General features: G+C 33.7%; 1 protein-coding gene across 1 annotated transcript in view; it reads right to left on the bottom strand.

The window, feature by feature from the left end:
• LOC129228579 (sorting nexin-14-like) overlaps nt 1–18,269 on the bottom strand; it is a 46,056-nt gene extending 27,787 nt beyond the window's left edge. Inside the window, exons 1-10 of the mRNA XM_054863261.1 lie at nt 18,017–18,269; nt 17,866–17,934; nt 17,711–17,762; nt 11,688–11,834; nt 8,049–8,092; nt 5,482–5,569; nt 4,545–4,783; nt 4,379–4,454; nt 2,480–2,524; nt 1,526–1,609 (exon numbers count right to left, since the gene is read on the bottom strand). Of these exons, the coding sequence (XP_054719236.1) occupies nt 1,526–1,609; nt 2,480–2,524; nt 4,379–4,454; nt 4,545–4,783; nt 5,482–5,569; nt 8,049–8,092; nt 11,688–11,834; nt 17,711–17,762; nt 17,866–17,934; nt 18,017–18,126 (954 nt within the window). The 5' untranslated portion in view covers nt 18,127–18,269. The remainder of the gene's footprint in view (nt 1–1,525; nt 1,610–2,479; nt 2,525–4,378; nt 4,455–4,544; nt 4,784–5,481; nt 5,570–8,048; nt 8,093–11,687; nt 11,835–17,710; nt 17,763–17,865; nt 17,935–18,016) is intronic.
• Nucleotides 18,270–19,776: the final 1,507 nt, after the last annotated feature.

Genomic DNA, 19,776 nt, shown 5'->3' with positions numbered 1-19,776 from the left:
CTTCGTCTTATGCGGGATTTCTTCTAAATCATGTTTGTGTTAAGCGATTGATTTAACACTACTTTGATGCTTTAGTTGATGGGGAATGGCACTTATTGCTCGTTATGTGAGTTTGTGTTAACGGGGGTTGACTGTAAAAGAGAAAATGTAAAATATATATCAGGTTTGCCAACCTCACAAAATGGATGAGCAGGAGGATTTTTTTTTACTTTGGAACTATAGCACATTCAGCAAGTGATGGTGGAAGTAAACAAAGCAATGTGACACTTGGGGACTGTTGTCTGCTTGGTGCTGGGATGTTAAAAACAGTGCCAATCAGGTAAGAAAAATCTTCATGAATAGAATCGGCAATCCAAAGAGTAATTCATGAAAGTGGTAAATATTGGCGCCAATTTGCAACCCTCTTTGTTTACTTCTGCAATCACTTCTCACTGAATGTGCTCTAGATGAATACTCATAAGATATTCACACTTTTAATGTTCTTAGACATAATTCAAAGAAACCTTAATTTACACGGCATAATATTTATATTTTTAAGTTAATCTTTTTCTAAAGGCAATTTAAAAACTTAAACAAAAATACTGATTAATGCTGTTTCAATTTTTAAAGATTATTCAAAACATTATTTGCAATATTTTTCATCAGTCTAACAATTAATTAAAGTAGGCAGCTTTAAATGCAATAAAAATAAAGACATGCATACAATTATACTTTAACATGCATACATGACCATGAGAAACTTAAGAGAAATGCAAATAAATTTTTTAAAAAAGAAAATTTTACTATCAAATAGAAAAATTTTACTAAGCAAAAACCTTCTCAAAACACAAAGTCTCAAGTATTCAAGTTATTTAAAGCTGTATAGTAGCTACTTAAGCATTTATGAAAAACAGAATGTCCAAATTTTTGGCTTTAAGTCTTTTGATTTTCTAAATTACAACTAAAATGAAGGAAACATTTTTTATTGCATAAAAAGCAGGAGAAACTCCTTTAGTGGCAGGAGACCATAGATTAAACATGAAAGCAGGAGTCTTCTGACTCAGGCAGGAGAACTGGCATGTCTGCTACACAACTCAGGTAATAATCACCAAGTAATTTTAAAAATAGAACATTTGTGAAGGTACAATAAGACATTGATAAAAGAAGCCAGTACTGAATACTCTATAAACATAGCAGTAGTTTTTCACGAAGGATTTTTTTCAGGGAGAATGACTACCAAAAATGTTGAAATTTAAAACATATAACGTTGGTCAAACTTGTCTCATTTGTTATGTTTCTACATCAATAAAAAAGGTAAGAAAATAAACATTTCTTAAATTTTAAAAATTGGAAATTCTCTCAAAAATTTTAGAAAATATCAGAAATACTGACGAAAACTGGAAGAATCTCGTCCCTATAATTTAAAATATTGAGCTTATATCTTAAGAAACAGTCTTTTCAAAATCGAGCATTACAAGATTGTACATTCAGAGCCTTTCAATTAAACATAAAACCTTCTATATTATTGCAATAAATCATACTTTACCGGTCTCTTATTAGTAGAGTGAGAAGAAACAAAATTAGACAAGAACTCCACACTTGGTTCATCGCTATCAGGCAAATCAGCCATCTAGTAAAAAAAAAATTAAAAATGCTTAACTTGGGCAAATCCAGTTTAAATATGAAATCAAATAAACTGCAATCTTTATTTTTGATCTTAGCTCATTGAGTTTATCATGTTATTTTACAGTTGTCATTCTTTTGCATAGAATTTGTTTCAATCTTGTTTTGTTGGAATCAGAGGTTCCCCGGCCCCCCCCCCAAAAAAAAAGCAAGAGCCCTCCTACAAAGAGGAAAATATCCCGCAAACACCCCCTAAAAATTTCAATGGCACAGTCTATGCCATACCCCCCCCCCCCCAGGTTAAAATCCTAATTGTGCTTTTGTTTTCTTTTCAAGTTTTTGTTCAAATCGGTTTTCATTCCTTCACACCCACTTTTTGCAGGATTTTTTAGTTCTCTCTCCCCCCTCCCCCTCCTACTTTGCTGCAGATTCACATGTTTCTCATATCTTTGAATTCAATAGTTTTATGGTCTTGTAGCTTTCTTCAATCATCCTTTTGGTTGTAGGGTTAATCTGTTTTAAGAATTAAAATTCCTATTTTTCTTACATGTGTGCTAATATCTTTTTTCTTTTCCATTTCATTCTCTATTTCAAACAAATCTAAGGTTCTTCTGCTTATATATAGGAGTTTTGTAAGACCCCATTTGGAGTATGCTGTTCAGTTTTGGTCGCCTTATCTGAGGAAAGATAATTAAATTACTAAGGGGAGTTTCAGTTTTAGATTATGATAACAGACTGAATAAGCTTATGTATAGCCTGGAGTAAAGGAAAGTCAGAGGAGACATGATTCAGTTGTTTAAATTTATGAAAATGAAAGATGTTAATGGGCTCATTCTGCAGTAACCTAAATTATTCTAATTTAATCAAACATACTTACAGGAGTTTTATCAAAAAACAAAATAAGTAGCAGATTGATGATATCCTGTAATGGAAAAATAAATGTAAATACAAATTTAGAATACATTCAAGAAAAATACAACAAATTATTTCAGATTACACAAATACATAGAATTACAATTATCCAAATCAATTGGAACCGAACCCTATTCAAATAATCAAAAATTCGGATAACTAGAATTTTCTGAAAAAGAGGTCTATTTTAATGAATTAATGTATAAATGTTGAAAAATGAGAGGAAAAAAAAACATTTTTGAAGAAAAAGAGCTTTTAATTAATCAAATAGAAAGGTTATGCTTTTCATGCAAAGCATACTAATAAGTGCCATATACAGTACATACTGTACTGTAAATAAAAGTCATTGTTTGCGGAACTTCTAAGTCAAAATAAGGTGTTTGACTAGCTTCACAGAGGGAAGGATAATAGCGTGTGTCAACAGAATCATTAATTTGGGGAACGCAGAAAGTGCAATAACCTTAGTTTTTTTGCTCAAATTCTGAAAGCGATTTGGAAAGTTGGAGTTCAGATAATTGGAGTTTCACTGTGTTCAATATCACTGTATATTAAAAAAAAAGGGGGAACTCTTTTCTGTATTTTTTCTCATTATATAAAATTTTGAAAAGTCCTAATTTAATCATTTTAAAAATAGTACATTAAGCATTTTTGAGACAGTCAACTCTTGACTATAAAAACAAGTACACACAACACTCAAACAACTTCCTACTAGAAAAATAGCAAAAAAATGAAAGTTTAAATCTGTAACTTAGAGCCAGATGGACAGACGTAAGTCATAACCGCAACTTTACAGGAGAGAGAAAAAAACTTTTTTTCTGGGATATGCATAGGATGGGATGCATGTTCCTTTAATCCTGGTAAAAATTTGAAAAGGGTATTTTTCAAAGAAATACGTCCACATGGCTCCATGTGGAATAAGTTTCTACATACAATGCAATAATGAATATAGAAAATCGCAACTTACTTTAGTCTGGCTCTGAGGTACAGAAATTATCACTATACTATATTATTTAAATTGAATGTACTTATTTAATATTATTTTTACAAAATTTTGTAACAGTTTGGTCTAAAATTTCAATTTTGTATGAGGTGCTTAGTGTCAAAACAAGCTCAATCCATAAAATTTCAATAGTGTTTTGTGTTTTCTTTTCATAATTCGATACTTTTTCGTCCATACTTTCATGCCACAAAACGATTGGAATGATTCCCCCTCAATCAGGACAAAAACAGCTGCTGAAGACCCATTTTACTTCAAATCAGCTCAAACCAAGCTTTTAATAAAACATCACTACAAAAACATGTAAGTAACATTAACAACATTGTAATAAATTGCTCAATCACTCACATTTATGATTGATTGTACAGGGTACATGTCATGAAATTGAGATATAACATGAATTAAATTGGAATTTAAATGAAAACTTGAAAAAAAACTTTATTTACTTCAAAATAAGTTCAACCCAAATTGTTTTTATCTGTAAGCAATTAGTCTGTTTTTGGCTGACCACCTAACCGAAACACCTGTCTTACACCCCAGAGCCCTGGGTCACAAAAACCGAGATGGTCACAGGCTTTGTCCCCCATGGGCTGTTATAGAACTGAGCTTTGAATAATTAATCAATGCTGCTAATTTAAAAAAGGAAACAAAAATGAAGTTTTACACTGAATGTTATTCAAGTGAAAAAATAAAATCTTTTGCAAAAATTAAGCAAGTAGAGTGTGAAATGTTTTTTTCTCTTCCCAGAATTTTTTTAAAAAAATGGATTGAACTGGTTGTGATACGATAAATCTCATATAAACTTAATTGATATTACTACATACAAGTACAATATTAAAGATCAGAATAAAAAGAAAAGCAACTCACCGGGTCTCCAATTATATCCATTAAAGGTAGAAATACACTATTGCAAAATATTTCTCGCACTAAAGAGCTAGCAGTTCTGAAAGTAAAAAAAAAAAAATATTTATACATGGATACATATAACAGGAGACAAAATAAATTTTAAAAGCATAATGAATGTAATAAGTACCTGCAACGCAAATATTTTTGCTGCACGATGAAGGGAAGAACATTAGAAGTAAGATGCCTCAAGTAGCTAAGCTCTGCCTGCCTACTTTGCATTGCTGGGTGCAATTTTTCACCCAAATAGCAAAGAACTGTTTCTTCCATATTAGTTGATTTTCCTAGTTTCTGAGCTTGAAGATAGCAGTCCAGATGCTTAATTAGAGCATTAATGGCTTTTTCAGTAATTAGTTTCACAATGTCAACCTGTAAAAAGATTTTAAAAGTAGGTGTTATTTTTATTAGCAATGTTAACTATTTTTGATAATACCTAGCAGCTTTTTAAAACCGATCAGTTGCTGGAAATTGACGACATTAATTTTTCGATTTCTAAAATTTTGCAGTTTTGTCGGTCTCTATCCACTAGACATACCCGTGCAAATATTTATCACCCTGGATTTAATTAATCTCGTTTTGAAAAACGAACATCTTTTGCCCTTTATTTCTGAAGATGCTAAATTGTTGTAGAAGGTCAAAATACAGAAAAAAAAAATGTTGGAAGTAACATTGACATTAAATTCTGCTAAAATGACTGATTTAAAGAAATTTTTTACTGCATAATTTTGCTATAAAATTAATGATAAATTACTTTCATAGCACAATTAATATGTGCAGTATATAATAAAACTAATGACAAAATAACTTGCCAATCTTGCCTTTTTAATATTTTAAGAAAAACTAAATAAATTTAAACTTTTATTCATTCAGAATTTTATTCTGATTTCTTTCAACAATTGAGAGACACTAAACGTTTTCTCTATTTTGAATGCTTTTCTAGCCTTCCAATTTAAGCATTATTTTTTAATTTTCTAAAATTTTTTCAACATTTGATCCAGAAAAAATATTCAAAAAGAGATATTAATTTAATTTTCAAATTAATTCTTCTCTCTTCCTCAAGAGCTTACCTGTAATGCTCTTCTTAGAAGACTAGAAAAAAGGAACCTTAGAGAAGTTCTGATTTCTTGAACAAAATCTTCATCTTTACTTAATTCACTAGATTAAAATAATAGTAATTAATTTATATGCAGAGAGGCAAACACATAAAAGTTTAATTTTAAGTTTGAACTATTCACAACACTGGTTAAATACCCAAAAAGAAGAATACAATAAAAATCAAACTTAAACCTGAAAAAACTTGGGCAAAACTACTTACTAATGTTTACCATTGTTAAGAATTAGTTTAAAATATTTTTTACCTAAATAAGTTTTAGTACTCAAGTACAAGAGAAATTGCTGAAATGGAGATTTTTTATATTAATGAATAATTTATTGCTCTTGGCTATCCATAATAGGGCAACTCCTTTTAATTCACATTTTACCTAAAATAAGTCGTAACACTCAAATCTAAAGTTAATTCTGTTAAGAGAAATTGCTTAAACATTGATTTTTTGAATTAAAAAATACAAAAAGTTCCCGATTAAATGCGGTCTTTCTCACTAACCCCACCTCCCTACAATGATTAAGACTTTAAATGAATGCACTCACTTCAACTTAACAAGCACAAAATCTATCAATTACTGGTTAAAATATCAACACTAATAGTTAAAACTTGATTTTTAGATCTACACTACTTACGGGTGTAAACAAATCACCAGACCTGTTTTGAAAACTCCTTCCCTCCCCTATTTATTCTTAGTTCAACCAAGCTTGATCTGTTGCAGTTAATCTGTTTGCATGATTTGCTGGCCTTTGTGTGTAATCCATTTGCAAGCTTGTTTTTGCTTTTACATTATTTTTTTTCATACTGTGTTAGTTTTCAGCTGTAGCGTAAATGTATGTGATTGTAATTTTTTAAAGCTATTGCATACACTAGTATAGTTTTTTACCTATTTTGTGGGCTATCTGCGAAATTTATTTATTCGCCTGCTGTGCTACTCAAATCCTCGGATAATAGGGAGTTTACAGTCGTTCATTGATCATGAGTAAATCAATAATGAGTAGTCAATAATAGGGACAATTGCTCCTGCAAGTTCATACTAGACGGATTCCAAAACTAAAGCCTGGTGACTAAACTAACTGCAAGCAGGCCTGAACCATGTTTTACCCATAATGCATTATCTATGGATTCTTTATTATTTATTTTACAAGTGTCACATATCAGCGTCAAAGCCATTTTTTCACAAGCTCGTCAGTACTTTTTGTCAATGTTTTCGATGATAATATTTTTTTCAATGTGACTAGAATCACACAAAACAGTCTGGGGAGTCCACCACTTTGGTTCTATTGATATAGTCTTGCAAAATCATGTCCAGTTAGACTGCTAAAATGAGCCCTGTAATTCTTTGACAACTAGGAATCCTTCTGCCTTCCTCCAGAGTTCTCTATTTTTTGTTAAGAGTATGTTGCATCATATCTTGTTTGAGAAATTGCAGGGGATCAGGTTATAACGTACAACTTAGTCACGTGTACAGAAAGCAGAAGGTTCATGCATCGTCCTATCAAAGCTCCTTACCCTAGCCAGAACATCAGATTTTTTAGTGTCCAAAATTCCACAATGGGCATAAATACATTGGAATGAAATTCTATTGGCCAGCTCTTTAAGAAAAGGCATGTACTCCAAAATTATTTAGGAACTACAGTGAAATCCTGTTACAATGAACCTTAAGGGACTGTAAATTTTGTTCGTTGTAACGAGCATTTTGTTATAATGAAATTCAAGCAACGTACTAGAAATTAAATCGGGACTAAAATTTTATTTCGTTGAAACTGAAATTTCATTATATTGGTATTCGTTGTAATGGGATTTCACTGTATTTGGTTATTCAGAAAAGGCTGAAATGCGCTCTTAGAATCTGACAATACTACGGATTTAACTATAAAATTGCTTCTTTGCTTCAGTAGTCATTTTCCAGAAACTGATAGCAAATCACAATGGCTTTCACATAGTAGGCAACCATGAGTGAGCGTTATGGAAGAGGATGCAATTTGATTTTGAAATGTGTAAAAAATTGGGATGTGCATAAAAGTATGATACCAATTTAAACGAATAAAATTTATGCTTAATTTGCAAAAGTTGGCATGCATGCACTATGTGCATATTTATCATTATTGATTCCTTTAAAGCTATTTCACTCCACAAATGTTTTTGTCACATCAAAACTTTCAATTATAGATAAAAGATGAAAAATACTGATGAAAACTTAATGTACTAAATAACGCAGTTAATTTTTGCAAGGCAAAATATATTTTAATTTAAAATTTACTGCTTCCTTCTGACAAACTTTGCACTTTACAGGCTCATCATCATGGTTATGGATAAGAGGCAAAGAAATCTTTTACACTACTAAATAAATTAAACGCAATTTCAATTTCTAACATTTTAAAACTTAAAACACTAAACAGATGCAGAATCTTTTACTTTTCTTTTCAAAGAATGCCAAAGAAATACATTAAAGAATTGTTGGCAAAATGGATAATTTGTCATTTTAATTTGCTCAGTAATCACAACCAACTCAATAGAATAAAAACTTACCTATACCAGGAATAAATATGTCTATCCATCACCAAATTTAATAGCTGAAAGAGAAGACAATTTTAGAACATATCACAATGTATATTAACATTACATGAACAATGCAATATTAATACAGCAATTGCTAATGCACTGGTGGATATTAACACTTGGGGGTCCATTACAATCTATTTTTGTGGGCTACTTGGTCCATTCTACTAAAAATAACCGAGTTTAGATTTAAGGTCGTGAGAAGTAAAGGACATTAAGTAGATATTTTAAAAGTTTTGAGTAAAACATGCTTAAAGTTCATCTCCTAGGTAGGCTTTCATTGAATTTTCTTTTTTTCTAAATCCTGCTGCATAGTGGTACCTATCAGGATTGCTTGTACTGTTTCTTTTCCAAAAACAGAAGATAGGTTTTTGATTCAGCACTTGTATCAATTTGCTTCTCACTACCCCCTTTGTAAAAGTGTTTTTTACTACAACCATATATCTAAAGACAATAATTTTAACAAGCAATGTCAACAGGCACTAAAAAAATCATTCTTACTATTATTACTATGACCAGCCTGGCCAGGCTCAAAGTCTGTTGCTGGTTGTCATATTTGTATTTTATTAGCAATTATTAAAAAAATTATCTGTCTTTTCTACTACTATCTAAAATACTGTCTTTTCATTTTCTCCCCTAAGGCATTGTTTTGCAGCACAAGGTGATGGGGAGAAACTAATGCAAAATGTAGTATTATTGATTATAGAGGAATTGGAAAATCTTTTTTTTTTTGTTTCACATGCATTTTAGAGTCTCCTTCAGGGCCTTAATGACGTTGAGCCTAGTGCCCGATCTTCTATCAAGTTTTCATACCAAGTTTTAACAGGTGAAACAGTTAAGAGTATATTTGCTGCCTCTAAGAAATTGCCGACTAAGGCAAGGGACAGGGCTTGCTCCACCTAGATCTGGCACTGGTTGGGCCACTTCGTACTTACGAGACTGTAAATTCACAACCAAGCTGTTGGATGAACTTATACTGAAGCTTATTGCTTGCACCATCATCACAGTTTGTTAAAACTTGAGGCAAAGAAAGCAAAATTGTGTGTGAATGATTGTATAGTATGCAAAGCATTTGCAATGCTGCAGCTTAAACTCAAATTTTCATTATTGAGAGTGACAAAATAAAATGATGGTCTTTTCTGGCAAGTTAACTTACAACACTTGGATTGCAGTATGATTACTCATTAATTTCAGAACCAACAAATGAGATTAAACTAGAATAAGCAGGAAGTAAAAAAATAATATTATAGAGGTTGGATAGAAACTGAGCATTTGGCATTCAAATTGAAATATTTTTCAAGTTACTTCTATGACTTAAATATTATAAGATTTGAACTTGAACATAATCTCACAGTATGAGTTCTGCTCTGTCTAGATCAGCGGTCGACAACCCATCGATCGCGATCAATCGGTCGATCTCGAGCCTATTTTCAGTCAATCGCGAAAATATTTTTTCCTTGGTTTCTATTGGAGTACCATTTTTTGAAACAAAATTAGGCTTAACGTCAAAATTAATTGAAAATTTTCCACAATTTTTATGTTTAGCCAAACTTTTTACGGTCACTATTTATCAATTTTAAAACAAGCAATATACTTATGAATGAAAATATTTCTATGTGAGTTTACAGTGTTCACGTAACATTATTTCAATCAAATTAAAGCAACTATTTAATTAGTAGTTAAGTCTATTTTGATAAGATTCTGCCTATAATTTGAAGTCAGCATAATCTTAACTTAACTGCAAATGAAACACGACGGTTTAAATCCCCCTTCTCCTCCAAGTTGATCTTCATTTTCACCGAACTTGGAAAGTAGATCTTCAGTCGATTGGCTGCCGACTGCTGGTCTATATATATACACTGGTGTGCAAAAATTAAGGACGAAGTCGAAAGATTAGCATATCAGCTGAACGAAGAGGCAGAGCAGACAGAAAGACCAATCAGGAGATTAAGTAAGGTGATGTATGGTAGCACATGCGCAGATATGCAGGCAGACGTAATGGGGAGTGTCTGAGTAGTATAAAGCATGTTGTCGGTGTAAGATCAGTATTTCTGGCAAAGAGATTGCACGCCGTATAGCAGTTAAAATCACACCGAGTTGCTGCCTCAGCGAGAAATGGCGAATAATCAATCTGTTGGACGACATCTGGATGCTTTTGCCCGAGGTCGAATCATTGGGAAGTTGGAGGAAGGCTGCAGTGTGACAAGTGTGGCTGCAGAGTTCGGAATTGCTCACAGCATCGTTTCACGACTTTGGAGATACTTTCAAACTACAGGAACAGCTATCCGGGGGTTCAGTAGTGGTCGTCCACGAGGAACCACACCCGCAGATGACCGGTATATTGTCTTACAGGCCAGAAGAAACAGGCGGCAGACAGCGGGAGAAATCGCTAGACACACGACACAGGCGACTGGACGACCGATATCGCATTTTACCGTGGCCAGAAGACTGCACAGTGGTGGTCTGTTTGCACGACGCCCTATACGGTGTGTACCTCTAACGCCAGCCCATCGGAGAAGGCGTTCTCTGTGGTGTCGGGAACACCGGAATTGGAGAGACAATGAATGGGGACGAGTACTCTTTACAGATGAGAGCAGATTCAGTCTGAGTAGCGATTCTCATCGCATACTCATCTGGAGAGAGCGGGATCATCCCTCGAACATCATTGAAAGGGACAGGTATAGAGGTCTCGGTGTTCTCGTTTGGGGAGGCATCATGCTTGGTAGTCGTACAGACCTTCACATCTTCGACGCAGGTTCAGTCAACGGGACCCGTTATTGTAACGAGATTCTTCTTCCATATGTGCGTCTTTTTAGAGGCGCTATGGGTCCACAGTTCCTTTTCATGGACGACAATGCACCATGTCATCGCACAGTAGCTGCCGAACAGCTCTTAGAGAGTGAGGATATTGAACGTATGGATTGGCCGGCACGATCTCCGGATCTCAATCCCATCGAGCATGTATGGGATTTTCTAGGCAGACGCTTGGCAGCTCGTACTTTACCACCAGTAACGATTCAGGAGCTTCGATTGGCGCTGCAAGACGAATGGGCAGCAATGCCTCAACAATTCATTGACACCTTTATTCTCAGCATGGGCAGACGCTGTGAAACCTGCCTAGCAGTCCGGGGAGATCATATCCCCTACTAAAGACCGGATGTTTCTTGCTGGACACCCATCACAGGGATGTTTCGGCCTTCAGTCACATTGCGCTCCATGCTACTTTTTCAATAAAGCTTCTTTTTATCCCTCTGATTTCTTTTTTAGTAAGTGTTGCTTACATTACACATGTCCTTACGTATTGGGGATCTTACGGTATTAATTGTGTTTTTTTGGAAAGCTTTTGTACAAAATTATATTGAAAAAACAGTCTCATCCTTAATTTTTGCACACCAGTGTATGTCGTCGCCTTAGAACAACAGTAAGATATCTTATCCCAGAAATAACACTAAGATACCTTACTGTTGCTCTGAAGCGACAATATAAGAATTTGGAATTTGAACACTACCCACTGCAATGGGTTTTAGTAGATTAAAAATAAAAAATATTTTTTAAATTCTTATTCTGATTTTAACCCCATCCAGGTGGAAAAAAAAAGACTGAACATACTTCTTCCAAGGCTTGATCAACTTCTTTTGGCACTTTAAGATTCATCCAGGGTTTAGCTGTATAGACATTTAGCTCTGGACGATGCCGGCAACAATCGATAACACCACACCGAGAGCACACAGTACGTAATTTAGATCCAACATTTTCCTAGTAAAAATTAAAAAATATATATATCACACATGTATTCTCAAACGTCAATCATATTTCTTGAAAAAAAAAACACACACACACACATAAATAAAGATGCTAGAATTTCAAAAAAAAAAAAAAAAATCATCTTTAGAGATCATTGTTACAAGTCTTTTAGGGTAGTTCAAAAATACATGTAAAAAAAAGTGTTTCTCCTAGATTGGAAGACACCTCTCAATGTTTTCAGACTTGTGGATAGTAATATACCGGAGGAATTTTAGCTTCCTATTTCAACTGAAAGAGGGTGCTCAACCCATTCCCACAAACATCACAATTATGGGGAGAGGGGGGGGGGGGGCTAAAAAAATTCATTGAACTGAAAAAACAAAGCTACATATTATATTATACACTAGCAATATGCATATACATTGCAAAAAAAAAAATATTATTTACAAAAAAAAAAAAAAAAGCTAGGAAAATCAAATGTTTCTAAATTTGTGACATTTTCTATGCTACGGCTAATATTGAAATAAGGGGTCATTGAGCATCCTCTTAAAATTTGAGTAAGCTAAAACTTTTACAGCATAATACTATTAATAATTCTAAAAACCAAAATAGGGGTGTCCTGGACTCTAAGCCTATATTAAAGTCAAAAACAATGTAACAGTGAAGTAAATAATATTAAAATAGTTTTCACACTTCTATAAAAACATCTTCAAAAAAGATTGTCTCGTAAAATCCTGATTTTTTCAAGATTCATTATGCGAAACACTTTTGAATGAACAATTTTGTTGGCGCTGTTTTTTAATAGCAAATAGTCTAAGCTTTTCCTACCAACAAACATTTTTTCTTCTTTTTAAAAATAATGAGTAGGGGAAGCTGCTGTACCCACGGGCAAAATTTACATTTCAATTTTTGTTAGTCTCTGGGAATGGATAATTGATTGGAAACGTTTTCTGGCAGAATCGACAGCTTATCATCTAATTTGGCAATTTTTGTCAGGTGAAAATCTCAAAGCTTTCAACTTTAAAATTTTTTCTTAAAAACCATCTTTTTTGTCCGTGGGTACAACACCCTGTTCACCCTGCAGACAGGTGCCTTTGTACCCCTAGACATATAAAAAAAATAATATAAAAATAGGTCTGAGGAACTCAATTATACTCAATACATTTTCAAAAGCCATTTTATATTGAAATACTTCAAACATCCATTGAAAATAACACTAAATAAAATATCCAACAGAAATTAAACTTTGAAAATTTTCCTTAGTTTTTGACATCAGTGAACTCTTTAGAAAGTTATTGCTCTTAATAGAGTTAATGATGCTACAAATAATTAATATGTTTTTAAACAAAAAAAATAATAATAATAAAAATAGCTAGATGACCCATATTTACCCCATGTGTGACCCATTGCCCCGATATGGAGTAATTCTTGGTCAAACATTTAATTTAAATAAAAAAAATAATAATGCAATTTTAGGTAGGGGAGAGGGGGGCACATGTGAACAAAAACGACATTTTTCTATATTTTTCATTATTGATTTGAGATAAAAAAGAAAAAGGTGCTAAATATGATAAATCAAACATTTGCTAATATTTTCATGCAGTTATCCTCCTTCTACAAGAGTAAATTCCAACCTAAAAATTAATTCTAAAATATGTTAAATTTTGTTCACATCTGCCCCGGTGGGGGGGGGGGGGCAGTTGTAAACAGACCTGGGGCACAAGTACAGATACATAAATGATATAAAATGCACCTAAGCATATCTTTAAGTACTCTTTATTACACATTAATAAATACAATGAAAATATAAATATTGAGTACATAATAAATTAACTTGATTCAACGAACATTATAGCCTTCAAGAGAAAAAGAAACTGAAGAAGCAGCTCGATATGTGCTACCTAAAATTGTAGGTGGGGGTAATTTTAGCAGAATATCATCAGTGTTTACCATCGATGTATCATCTGTTTCTGGAAATACAAAGGTTTCTTTCTTCTGCTTCCTCATGAATTTAACATTTGCTTCATCACTCTCCATTTTCTCGATACGGCCAACATAGTGAATTTTTGTCTTATTTGTAGTGAATTCTACGAGGACAAAGTCATTCACAGGGTAAATTTTCTGGTGCAAGGTTGACTTCAGCACAAATTTCTTGATGGCTACTCTCTTCAAAGCTAATGTCGGACTCGGAGTCACTGACTACAACCTTTGACTGCTCCTTTTTCAACAGTTCAGCAAGTTCTAACTTTCCTTTCTTTGCAACTCTTTCACATTTTATCTTCATTTTCTCTGCCTTTTCTTCCATAGCTTTGACAACAATATCTTTTTCGGAGGTGTCTGTCAAAATTCTTGATTTTCTTTTTTGACGCTGCTTACTTTTCCCTAGAGTGGAATCGTGAAATTCTATTCAAGGCAATGGTCTCACACATTCTGGGATAGGACTTGAATGTGCATTGCAGCTGGTGGAGGCATCCTCAGGATTAACTGGCATTAAGCTAGTTATTTGAATTGGGATGAAATCAGCGTCAGTAAAAGCAAGTCGAGATAACGGCCAAATTCCTGGTTTAGAAAAACCCCGATTTAATATTTTTGTATGTAAAGGCTGCTGTGAAAGCTGGTGAAGAACACTGACCAATTTCATATATAGTTATTCTTTTTCCTGGGTGTAATGTCAACCAGTCATTGAAAGAAGTTTTCAGTGCAGATTTAAAGGGGCCATAAACACCTACATCCAAAGGCTGTAAGCGATGTGAACAATGAGGGGAGAATGTAAGGAATACTATTCCATTCTCACAACAAAATAATATTACATCCAAACTGATATGACTTTCATGATTATCAAGTAGAAGCAAAACAGAATTTGCTGCGGTACAGTGGGAGTACTTTTGGAAGTGTTTTACAACATCTAGGAAGATATCTGTTGTCATCCATCCAGTTTTGGATACTAACCCTAAGCTTTCTGATGGTGCTCCATTTAAGAAAATATCTTTGTATATTTTTCTTGGGAATGCAAAAACAGGAGGTACAGTGTTTCCCATTGCATTAACTGTACCACAAAATTATACAAGTTCACCTCTCTTGCCTGAAACATTTTGTCCAACTTGTTTCTCTCCACAAACCGGGATCACTTTTGTAGCCTCCAACACAGTCGCGATACAGCAGATACTAACTTCAATTATTAAAATTTTTAATTATTCAATGTTTCTTAATTAGCCTAATCAAAGAAAAAAATTACACAATTTTTGAAATTGAAATAACTAAAAAAAAACAGTATGGGGCACATGTAAACAGTTCACACCTGCCCCTACATAGTGTGTTCACATGTGCCCCGTATAACAACTTAAGCCTAATCTGATAAAAAGCAATATTTCTTTCAAATTTTTTAAAAAAAATACAGCACAAAAACTTATTTTATAAATCTCACTTCAAAATGAATAAAGTTCAAATCGCAATAAAGATAGTGTTGAATGTGTTTTTAATCTGAGAACTGGAACATGAAAGTTTATTGGGACCTTCCAAAACAGAAGTTATTATGATAACTAAAAAACAAAATGGTTGAGATCTTTGGAATTTCAGGCAGCAGACAGTACGGAACAAATCTGATATACCCCCCTCTTGGCGACTTTTTCCTGTTGGCGCCAAAAAAGCGTCGCCAAGAAAACTATGTATGACGTCATATGTCATACATCGTTCTTAGCAATGCTTTTTTAGCGCCAACAGGAAAAATTCAAATTATGTCATTAATTATTTAATGAAATTAATGCATTAATTTTTTTCCGTTGTTTCTCCGGGATACGAGCCCTCGGTCTCATAGTACTTTCGTAATGAGACCCCTGCCTCGGTCTCATTACGAAAGTACTATGAGACCTCGGGCTCGCCAGGACCTCGGTCCGTTATCCCTCCGACTTTTAATATACATCACAGTCGGATATAAGTCACAGATCTCCTCCGTTCAGTATACAATAAAGTCACAGATTTTATGTGAAATTAACACCATTTTTGTGCTACAAAAATGCCAACCAGACCAAAATACAAACTACCAGAAACACACTAAAAACAGAATAATTCAAAATATGTTCACTTACCTTTTTTACTTTTCTTTTACTTCCTCACGTGAGGCAGTGCACATATGTTCCGCTCTTAGGGAAATTATCCCATTTTTTATTATCATTACTTTACAAAAATATTTAAATTATGTTTGTTTTGACAAAAAAAATTCCAAAAAAAACAACCTTATTTTACTTGTATTTTGTACTCCACCCAATTAATTTCGCGAATTATTTCCAAAAACTTTACAAACATATCCTCATTTTTGTATTCACAATTTTTTTTGTATAAATAATAAGCTAAATAAAATTTAAAATCCCCTAATCTATTATATGTTGGTAGAGTACTTTTAACGTGTCTCCATGTGGATTCAATTGTGTTAGTGTGACATTTAGTTTCTGGATCTACAAAATTAAGTTTATGGTTGACTGTTAAATGCTCATACCCCTCCTCCCCCAATGTATCATATGCCCTCCAACAATCGGAGTGCACCGTCGTGCCTGGTAGTATCCACTGCTTAATTGCCAAAAATAGAGTTTCCCTACCCCTATCCCCAACAGCAACCAAAAAAGTTTTCCCCGAACCCCGTTCAACCCCCCCAAAAACCCATTGTCCCTCAACTGCATGTCCCCGATTATATTTTCTTTTCCCAAATTTAGATTCATCAACTTCAATAACTTTCCCAACCCCCCCTATTTGTTCGGATTTTAATTCAATGTAATTTAATATTTCTTCATTAATATAATTTCGCCAATCGGCTAAAGTTTGTGATGAAAAAAAATATTGACTTTCAATATCAGCAGTTTTGGTCCCAATTAAAATCTCATATGTTATCAAAAAAATCTCCTCTATTTTCAACTTGCTAGAACTAAACCATGACCCACTCTTGATTGTTGCTTCTTTTCCACAAACAACACCCCCAATAACCTTTCTACAAAAAAAATTAACCCATCTGAACATTTTTTAGTTTTTTTAATTTTCATAACAGAATTACATCTAGAACATAACATTTCATTCTTAAGTAAACCAATTTCCCTTAAAAATTCTAAAAAAACCTCTTTATTTTCAATTAGTTTAAATATAAAAAATCTATTTAAGACTCCGGTACGTCCAAACGTTGGACGACCTGACGAAAAAGAAAAAGAAGATTCATTCAAAAATTTCAATTGATACATTTGGACAACATCACAAACCGAACTCATAATTAAAATAGAAAATTCAACTAAATTAACATTAAAAAACAACAAGAAAAAGAATACTCTAAAATAAAGTTTGAATTGAAACTTTATTTTAGAGTATTCAACTTAAAATCTCCCTAAGAGCGGAACATATGAGCACCTACCTCCTACCACACAGACACGTGCAAAAAGACAGACTTCGAGAAACTACTTTCCAGCGTTCAAGTTGCAAAACCAGGGTTGCCAAGTTATCGCCTTATTGGCGATTTTCGTATCGAGCGAAAAATTAAAATCTCGCCAAGAGGGGGGCATATCAGAGGAGAGCCGACTTTTCAGATTTTTTTCCTCATGTTATCTGGGTAAAATATGGTTTGTTCACATGTGCCCCATGTTTACATGTGCCCCCCTCTCCCCTACAGGGATGATTTGAATAATTTCTAAATTATTTAAGCTTACTCCATGCCAAATTAAAACATTTTATCTCTTATACTTAAGAAAATATTTAGATGTTATGGTTTTTTGACCCATATTTCCCCATCTGACCCTAAATAAAATAAGAAAAAAGTGCACAATTTTCCGTTAACATGTAGAAAAGAGCAATTTTAAGACTAAAAATTTAAATTTAAACTTCTTTAGACAAATCAAAATACGATAAGGTTTTACCTTCTTTGGTCGCTTAAAAGTCATTATGAAATTTGGAAGCGGAGTTCCTTTCCTAAAATAATAATAAATAAATGAATAAATAAATAACAATAACAATTGAGGAAAAAAACGATTTGTGCACATAATGAACGATAGGAGAAAAAAAAGAAAATTACCGAAGCAAAAAATAGGTTGCGAAACATCCACCAAAATAACAGGAGCAAATTGCAACACCGCTGAGTACACTGCAAACGTAAAATAGATGAATTAGAAACACGAAACGTTTCACTAGAGAAGGAGTTTTATTGGGAAAAAACAAAAACTTACTCAATAACAGCAACAAATATAATTGCGAGTAAAAGAACAGCACCGGAGACACCAAGAAAACATCGTTCGTGCAAAATGAAATTCTTTAATTCCTTTTCATTTCCATCCATAGCGAACTTTATCAACAAAACTTAACAGAGATCATGGCTTTGTTTCAAAGAATTGATTTTTTTTAGAACCAGAGTCAAAAACTAACAATATAATTAAGGAAAAAAGAACATATTGTTTAACATTAAACTTTAAAAACCCCGAAGTGCAATGCAACTTTGTTTGCATACGCAGTTGCAGTGAAGCATTTTATTGTCAGCTGCTTTGGAGCACTCGGAAAGAAGAGTGAGAAAACCATCGAACACAGTCACATGGCGAGAACATTCAAAGAATTTTCCTGCTGTCCCGAGAACTTGAACTCTTGTCGAGTTCTAAAACAACAGGTGTGACACGATTTGCATTCCAGCGCCGGCCCATCTGCCCGCAGGCTGATGCGCCCTTTCCCATGTGTGCCCTCAAACGCTTTCTCTGCCCCACTCCTTTTTTTGCGCCCTCAAGCCTGTCGTGCGATCGAAGAGTTCAATAATAGAGCTCCTATTATAGAACTCTTGCGCTCTCAAACCTGAGCTTTTTCGTTTTTTGATGTCCTCAAACATGTGCGCCTTCTGCTCTGTTTTGGTTTCTATCGCCCTCGAACGTTTTTTTTCCCGCCATTTAGTTTATTTGTGCCCTTGAACGTGTGAGCCATCGTTTTTTTTTCTGTGCCCTCGAACCTATTCGCAACACCAACGAACTATAGGGGGCACTGCAGTCACTGTCTAATGGCCGACTTAAAAACTAAAACAAACGCATGTGGTAACGAAGAAAATGCTAAAAGTGTTGTGATTTTTGTTCGTATGTATGATATTTTTCGCTTTATTCTTTTTAAATTAATTTTCAAAGTCCTGTGGATATTCTGGCCCACGTAGAAAGAAATGAGAATTCAAGAAGCATTACTAAACGTCAAAGATTAATGCAAACTACGTAGTTCGTAGTTCTAAGCAGCTATTTCCACGATGTTGAATTCGATATTTATCAATTCTTGATAAAACTAAATAATAATTGTGGCCTGACAAGAACAACAATTAATGCTAGAAAATTCAATGTGACATTACAAATTATTATCGAAAGAAGATGATACTTCTTTCGCTTATTGTTTTGCATTTGTTGCTGAGTTATTTCTCTCGAATTCCCGAATCGGTTAATTTAAAATTTTTCTGTTTCGATTTTTCTAATTTGTGAGTTACGATTTAATTATGTCAAGTTATGCAAATCATCTACAGAATTCTTACGGATATATGGTGGTAGTTTTCTTTTCAGTTGATTGACCATTATTTCTTTTTACTTATCGAATTCTGTAATCTTACTACCATTTTATTCCTTTCATGATAAAAATTAAAAATGGTTTAACTAAAAACGCGAAATCTCGCCAAGGCTACTTTGCTCGCACAATACTAAAACTATCACTCTAAACAAATTTGGCGAAACCTTTCAGCTGAGAATAAAAGGGAAAAGAAAATTAATTTGAATTTTGACATCTTGAATTCAAATTATGTTTTTCGCAATCACGAGTGTGTGCATGTAGGCGTGTGTGTTTGTGTGTACAGGTTATGTGTATGTGTGTGTATGAATGTGTGTGGGGGAGGTATGTGTATGTGTGTTTGTAGGCATATGTGTTTGTGTCTGTGTGCATGCATGAATGTGTGGGTAGTTGTGTATGTGTGTGTGTGTAT

This window comes from Uloborus diversus, chromosome 8, assembly GCF_026930045.1.
Source record: "Uloborus diversus isolate 005 chromosome 8, Udiv.v.3.1, whole genome shotgun sequence".
Taxonomy (NCBI): Eukaryota; Metazoa; Arthropoda; class Arachnida; order Araneae; family Uloboridae; genus Uloborus; species Uloborus diversus.
This window is presented reverse-complemented; position numbering and strand designations above follow the sequence as displayed.